Genomic DNA, 7,306 nt, shown 5'->3' on the forward strand with positions numbered 1-7,306 from the left:
GGGAGGTCTGTTTGGTGGTACTGACATTCACCTCCAACTTCTTTCCCCAGTGCCTGGGCTATGTTCCTGGACAGACCTCAGCAGCGGCTGCAGCTAATCCTTTTGCCTCCAGCACTCTTTATTCCAGTCCCAGAAAATGAGGAGCAACGCGCTGAATTTGCCAAAACTGTGCCAGAAAACGTCCAGCCATTTGTGATCTATGAAGAAACCACTGATGTGTGGATAAATGTAAGAGTCTCGAGGCAGGGAAGGGAGGACACGGGCTGCCCCCCCCTCCCTCCCCCACCGTTAACCATTTTTGTCTTGGCCGTGTGTCCAGTTAGTCCGTGCTCCAGCAGACGGCTTTGCTCTGCTCGGCGGATTTGGTGTTCATCCAGGGGGGTTTCTGAAGCCATGAGAAGAACTTCCATGCGCTCAGCACTGGAAGGGATGAGGATCCCACCATCTCCTGGCAGTTGGAACTGTTGGGTTAATTCTTGCTGACATGCTGGGTGAACACAGGTGCTGTCTCTTGCCTTGTGCGACAGGTTCATGATATCTTCTATCCTTTCGTCCAACCGGAGGGAGAGGAGGAAGAACTTTGCTTTATCCGAGCCAACGAATGCAAGACAGGTTTCTGTCACCTGTACAGAGTCACAGCGGTCCTGAAGCAAGGCAGCCATGACTGGGTGCAGCCCTATGTCCACAGCGAGGGTAAGAGCTGTGCTTCGGCCGCGTCTCAGCTTTGGGAGCTCCCTCTCCAATTCGCTTGTGTTGTGCTTTGGGGAAGGCAGTGATTTATTCTCCTGTTATTTCTTCTAGACAATTTCAAATGTCCTATCAAGGAGGAGATTGCCCTGACTGGTGGGGAATGGGAGGTGTTGGCGAGGCATGGATCGAAGGTAGGGGTTGTTTTTACTCTCTCTTGCAGTGTTAGAGCTCTGCATTGTCTGCCCACAGTCCTGGCCTGTGCCCTCTGTTACACCTGGGACCAGCTAGAACTGCTTAAGCTTCATTTTGTTTCTCTTTTTATTGCTGCCTCTGCTTTCCCCAGAAGTGCTGTAGTCCGGTGCACGCTGAACCAATTGCCTTTTTAATCAGGCTTCAGATTGCTCCTTAGGTAAATCCCGTGAGTGAGTCAGCCCATAAACCAGGACACGAGTCTGAGGTTCAAGAGCAACAAAGAACCATTTTGTGGCGAAGCCAGGGATTGCTGCCTTTGCCGAAGCTTTTTAACCCCAATGAGTACTTGGGAATCGGAAATATGTCCCAGTGCTTCCAGTGAACTCTTGGTCCCTCAGTAGAGCCTTGAGGAAGGCGGCAGCTAGGGAGGATAAAGCAATTTAGTGTACAGAGACACTGTAGCTGTTATTGGTTGCAGAATAGCCAGAAACAAATTCTTATTAATCTTGTAGAAACCTAGTTCCGTTTTTGCTTCAGGAATTAACTCGGAGTCTGATCTTTTAACGCTCCCAGATGATTTCTGTCAAAATAAAGACCTTGTCTGTTCATTTCCAATTAATCTGAATTTTCACTTCTCGCTTTTTAAAAGGCCTCCAGCTCCACACGTTTGGTTTCTGCTGCTTCTCCTCAATCTGCAATTAACCTGCTGTCCCTCCCCATGTGGATTCTCACTGTACATGCTGTTGATTTTGGCCACAGCTCTTCCCTGCGTGTTATGGCTAAAATTGTGTTAGCAGCCGTTATTTTGATGCATTTGTCGCTCTACAGGGCTCTGCCTGGTTTTCCTGGCCAATTGAGCTGGATATTTTTTTTCCCTTTGCTGTCCACAGTGGTCTTCAAACTGTGGGCTAGCCAGAAATAGCGTTTGGAAGCTGAGCAGTGAAAAACAGCTCAGTTACAGTGGCTGGATCGAGGCAGGTTTTAAAAGGCCAGTCTGTGTTCCTGCCTGTCCAGGTGGGTTTTGGAAACAGCTTCATCTGGACATGAGAAACATTTTAATGTGGCCTTGGAGTTTGGTATTGTGAGAGCTATTAGAGTGATCCTTCCACAGATGGGATTATTAGTGTGATCGCTGGAGAAAATACACATTTACCCCTGTAACCATCCAGACTGCAACAGCGAGACGCCGTGTTTCAGCACGGGATCTTCCTAGTTTCACCTGTGGGAAACAGAGCCCAAGGTTTTGTGCTCATTAGTAAGCAAACGCTTTTGAGTCTCTCTCAAAGCTGAGTGACTAAAGCAGTCGCTTCACTGGGCTCTGTGTGGTTGGTGCCGGGTAGGTGTTCTCTGGCCTGTCCTATCAACAAGCGGCGTGAACTGGCGCCGGGAGCAGCCTGTCATGGTCGGTTTGTGTTTCAGGCTGACTCTGCTTGGGGACAGGCTGTCTGCGCTGGCACCGGAGCAGTGGCTGGCATCCTTCTGCCACTGAGCCCTCTCTTCTCCACACAGATCTGGGTCAACGAGACGACGAAGCTGGTGTATTTCCAAGGCACAAAGGACACCCCACTGGAGCACCACCTCTACGTCGTCAGCTATGAGTCTCCTGGAGAAATCGTGCGACTCACTGCTCCGGGATTCTCCCACAGCTGCTCAATGAGCCAGGTTTGTGGTTTCTTGGATACGAGGCGCCCTCGTCTCTGACTGACGGGGATCCTGACTAGGAATGGTAATGAATCACGGCCGGTAATGAGTCCTGAGGGCTTCTTTGTCTTGCTTGAGATGTGGGAGCTCTTGTCTGAGAACTGCATGGAGGAGATTAAATGTGGGAAATGAAAGACCTCATTCCCCTGACTCCTCTCTCCCATCTGTAGAACTTTGACATGTTCATCAGCCACTACAGCAGCGTGAGCACTCCACCTTGTGTGCACGTCTACAAGCTCAGTGGCTCCGATGACGACCCGCTCCACAAGCAGCCCAAGTTTTGGGCCAGCATGATGGAGGCAGCCAGTAAGTCCTGTGGAATGTGTCGGTGCCGGGTTATGTCTGCGATACTCTACTGCTAGCAGTAGCCAAAGGTGGTGGAGAGGGAAGTGGCCCAAATAACTTCACTCTAAGGGAAAAGGAAGTGCGGTGTCTTGTGGAGAAGAGATCTCCAGTGGACAGCTCACCCAGGATGTGGCGTGTGGGCTTTAAGATGGTGCTTTGAGTGAAAGCAGTGCTCCAGGGTTTACGTGGCTGTGGTTTTAGGTGTTTATTCATGGCTGCTCTGAAGAGGGAGGGGGCAGGTATCTGGGATGCAGTGGCTACTTCATTCTAAGCCTGTAGGCTTTGAAGTTTTAGATACAGCCCCAGATTTTGACCCATGCCTGTTCTTACCCTTCCACATCTTGCTGTTGTGGCATCAAGGGCCTTGTCTGAGAATACCCTGCTGATGGTGTTTCCTTGGGTGATTCCTTCGCTCCTCAAGCGGCCGGTCGCCCTACGCAGGTGGCTCGAGGCTGTGTGCTTCCTGGCGAGAGGCACTGCTGAGGCCTGCTGTGGTTTGGCATTGAAAGAGCCCTGACTAGGGTCGAGTTTGAGCAGAAGGAGCTTGTTTGGGTGGGGTGGGGTGGGAGGAAGAGCCCGCTGCCAGTCACTGCACTGCCGCTGTCTGAACTTCCTGCTGCAGGTTGTCCCCCGGATTACATCCCACCTGAGATCTTCCACTTCCGCACGCAGTCAGACGTTGAGCTCTACGGAATGGTCTACAAACCTCACGATGTCCAGCCTGGGAAGAAGCACCCCACAGTGCTCTTTGTGTACGGAGGCCCTCAGGTAATGATCCAGGCGAACTGCTGGGGTCAGCACGGGATTGCTGCCCAGGGCAGAGCTCTGTGGAGCTCGGTCACGTATCGAGACATAGGCTTTGGTTAGCAGTGAGCACCGGGCTTCCGCTCTGACCTCTGCTTCAAACCTCAGGTGTTTTTTCCAGCATTTAGCCTCCGATAGCTCGATGAGTGGCTGGAGGAGGAAGGTGCTGGAAGGCAGCACTCAGCTCTGGTATTTTTCTCCCCTCCTCCTGCAGGTGCAGCTAGTGAATAACTCCTTCAAAGGAATCAAGTACTTGCGGCTGAACACGCTGGCGTCCCTCGGCTACGCCGTGGTAGTGATTGACGGAAGGGGTTCCTGCCAGCGAGGACTCAAATTTGAAGGGGCCCTGAAAAACCAGATGGTAACGTACTGCTTTTGTTGATGAGCCTCTGCTCCTTTGCTCTGTCTGAGGCTGCCTGTTTCCTGTGTGAGCGCTGCTCTTGTCTTTTCTGTCTCAAGTCTCTAGATGTAGAAGGCCACTAACCTGAGCATCCTTGTTGCCTTTTAGGGTCAGGTGGAGATAGAGGACCAGGTGGAAGGTTTACATTATGTAGCAGAAAAATACGGGTTCATCGACCTGAGTCGGGTCGCCATACATGGCTGGTCCTACGGGGGGTTTCTGTCCCTGATGGGTCTGATCTGTAAACCCAACGTCTTCAAGGTGAGTCTGGACGTGGGGCTGTCATCTCGGGACGCTTGGTCTCTCAGCCTATGTAGCTTTTGGCATCTGGAGCTGGTGTTTTTTTGCTCGGTGTTCCTGATGGACAGGTGACAATGGCCCTCAGTCCTGCCTGTAGCTCCCGTGCTGCATTCTGCTTCCTGATCAAACCCGTCTGAGGCTCGACCAGGGTGCGGTCATCCCCTGGTGACTGCCAGTGGAGGACTTAGCCTAAAACCAAACGAAACCATTGACTATCCCCAATCCCCTTCCCAAGTCCCCAGCACAGTTTCTAGATCATTCCCCAAGACCTCCTTGAGAAGGAGAAGCCTTTAGTGCTGAGACACAGGAATTTGCCCTGTTGTGACCATAAGAGGGAACAGCAGGAGGAGGAATCTGGGGTTTATGTGGGTTTGCTGTAGAAGACTCCCGGTCTGAGTGACAGAACAGTCCAGAGCCTGTTTCTCCTGCCCCTTCAGGAGAAGGGGGAGCAGTGGAACTCTTTAGCTGTGGTAACCGAGGCTGTCTCCTGCCACCTCTTTGTTTGACAGATTGCCATAGCAGGTGCTCCTGTCACAGTCTGGATGGCATATGACACCGGCTACACCGAGCGGTACATGGACATCCCGGAGAACAACCAGCAGGGTTATGAGGCTGGATCCGTGGCGCTACACGTAGAAAAGCTTCCCAACGAGTGAGTACTGAGCGAAAATCCTGCTGCCGTCTCCTGCGTGGTGCCGCCAGTGGCACCTCTGAGTCCCAAAAGAACGGGTGGATCCTGATCGGTTCAGTTTTAACTCAGGTGGCAGGTTGCTGCCTTCTGCAGCACGAGGGGCTGTCGTACGCCCAGGCCTTTGCCAGGGAGGGGTTGAGGCCACATTCGAGGCTTTACGCTGTTCTTACTGCTTGTCCCTTGCTCAGTGTGGGCTTGTCAGCTGGCAGCTCTTTGCTCAGACCCGCTGCAGAGCGCTTTATGTGGTTTCTTGTCCTCTCTCTCATCCCATCTCTAGGCCAAACCGTTTGCTGATCCTCCACGGCTTTTTGGATGAAAACGTGCACTTTTTTCACACCAACTTCCTGGTATCGCAGCTAATTCGGGCTGGAAAACCTTACCAGCTGCAGGTAGGAGGAACAGGAGTGAAGTGGGAAGGTCTCTTAAATCTGGAAAGAGGAAAACAGTATCTGTCCTGTGTTCTGGGGGCGGGAGAAGGTGGAGGCAGCTGCTCCCACATCTTGTTGCCATGTAGACGACAGCAAATGCCTAGTTTGACACCAGGAGGTGGCCGGGAGGTGGCACTGTGGTTGCTTCATTGCTGGCAGATGTGGCCTCTGTCTAAAAGCATTTGCAAACAGGGCTCCTGCCCTCAGGCCTGGAACTTTCCTTCTCCGCTGAACTGTTCCGTCTCACTTGGCTGGTGGCCGCAGAGGTGGCTGGTGCCACTGGTGCCCTAGACCTGGCACCTCTTTGTCCTGATGGAGACTGGGCTGAGGGGAAAGGGCTGACGGGAGGGAGGGTTCTCTGTGCTCGTGGCTAACTGCCCCGTCTCTCTGCTTCTGCGCAGATCTACCCCAACGAGAGACACAGTATTCGGTGCCCCGAGTCAGGAGAGCACTATGAAATCACGCTGCTGCACTTTCTACAAGAATACCTCTGAGAGCACCAGCCTCTGCAAACTGGACACTGACAGCTCACCCCCCTCCCCGTGCCCTGCCACCGCCTCCCTCGACGGCCAGCTAACCCAGAGCACAAACAGCTGCGTGCCCACGGCCGGGCTGGGCATCCCCCTGAGCGCGGGGGGAGGCTGGAGGGCCCCTTCCCTTTGGACAGTGCCACCTTATTTCACTTTGCAAGCTGGAGGTCTGCCCCTGCTCGGCTGCTCGTCCTCTTCCTCTCCTCCGGCCTGGCTGTTAATGCTTTTTTTGCTGCTACTCCCTCTATCCTGGGGATCAATGGACAGTGGTCTGTCTCCTGAGGCTGAAGTTCGTGTCCATCTCTCTCCCCCATCCTTTTCCCTCTCTGCTGCACCTCTGCAGCTCCCATACTCTCACCTGCAAGAACTCAGTGCCTGTGTTGGAAACGGAAGAGCCGAATCAGCAAGCTGCCTTAAGCCAGGAGCAGGAGGGAAGAGAGAAGCACCGATGGTTGAGCCCCGGGGGAGCTGATCGCTGCTGCTGTGTCCTGCCCCTGCTGCAGCACTGTGGAGCCCCGGGATGTGAAGAGAGCTCTACGGAAGCATGCAACACTAGTCCTTTCTATCTTCCAGTTTAATTTTGCAGAGCAGATGGAGGAAGTGGCTGGGGTCGGTAACAGCGTCCTCTGAAGCCTTTCTCTAATGGCCGCTCACAAGCAGAGTTGTGCCAACAGGTAGCACGGCAGCCGGAGCAGCTGGCTACAACCAGAGATCACCTCTCCAGAGACCGCAGCAGCATCTGGGTTTTACAGCGCAAGATGGATGATATTTATGCAAATCCTCCCTCCCTCCGTTCTCTGTGCTGCCTCCTGACCCCACCTTCTCCTTCCCCGACACCCCGAGCTTTCAGATGTGCACTGAAATTGGCTGTGCTTCAGTTCTCTGCGGGTCAGCGACTGTTCCCCTTGCCCATCTACTCAGCAAACGCTCTCTTCTGGTTTTTATTTACCTGGTCAACAGGAACTGCAGTTCTGGGGAGGGGGGGATTGAGCAATCGCACCTCAGGGGAGCACGTACCCCCCTCAAGCCAAGGGTTCTGCCAGGGGCAAAAAGAAACAGAAAAACAAAACCCACCCAAAAGAACCACGATGACTTGCCCTGGAGTATTTTAAGTGCGTATTATGAAAAGAAAATATTTTTATGGATTCTTATTCTTTTATAAGTATGAGTGTAAGATGTAGCGACTCATTAAAATATTGGAAAGAGACTCTCGCTGGCTGGCGTG

At 52.9% G+C, this 7,306-nt stretch overlaps 1 protein-coding gene across 2 annotated transcripts in view; it reads left to right on the forward strand.

Annotated features, from left to right (window-relative positions):
- The window catches only part of DPP9 (dipeptidyl-peptidase 9), a 17,308-nt gene extending 11,263 nt beyond the window's left edge, over positions 1-6,045 (forward strand). For both annotated transcript variants that reach the window (XM_010138053.1, XM_010138052.1), the window contains exons 10-20: positions 51-228; positions 528-693; positions 802-881; positions 2,392-2,544; positions 2,754-2,889; positions 3,551-3,696; positions 3,947-4,093; positions 4,241-4,393; positions 4,942-5,084; positions 5,401-5,512; positions 5,953-6,045. In XM_010138053.1, coding sequence (XP_010136355.1) covers positions 51-228; positions 528-693; positions 802-881; positions 2,392-2,544; positions 2,754-2,889; positions 3,551-3,696; positions 3,947-4,093; positions 4,241-4,393; positions 4,942-5,084; positions 5,401-5,512; positions 5,953-6,045 — 1,507 coding nt within the window. The remainder of the gene's footprint in view (positions 1-50; positions 229-527; positions 694-801; positions 882-2,391; positions 2,545-2,753; positions 2,890-3,550; positions 3,697-3,946; positions 4,094-4,240; positions 4,394-4,941; positions 5,085-5,400; positions 5,513-5,952) is intronic.
- The last annotated feature ends 1,261 nt before the right edge of the window (positions 6,046-7,306 follow it).

The sequence above is a fragment of the Buceros rhinoceros genome, unplaced genomic scaffold, assembly GCF_000710305.1.
Source record: "Buceros rhinoceros silvestris isolate BGI_N320 unplaced genomic scaffold, ASM71030v1 scaffold16746, whole genome shotgun sequence".
In the NCBI taxonomy this organism is placed as follows: Eukaryota; Metazoa; Chordata; class Aves; order Bucerotiformes; family Bucerotidae; genus Buceros; species Buceros rhinoceros.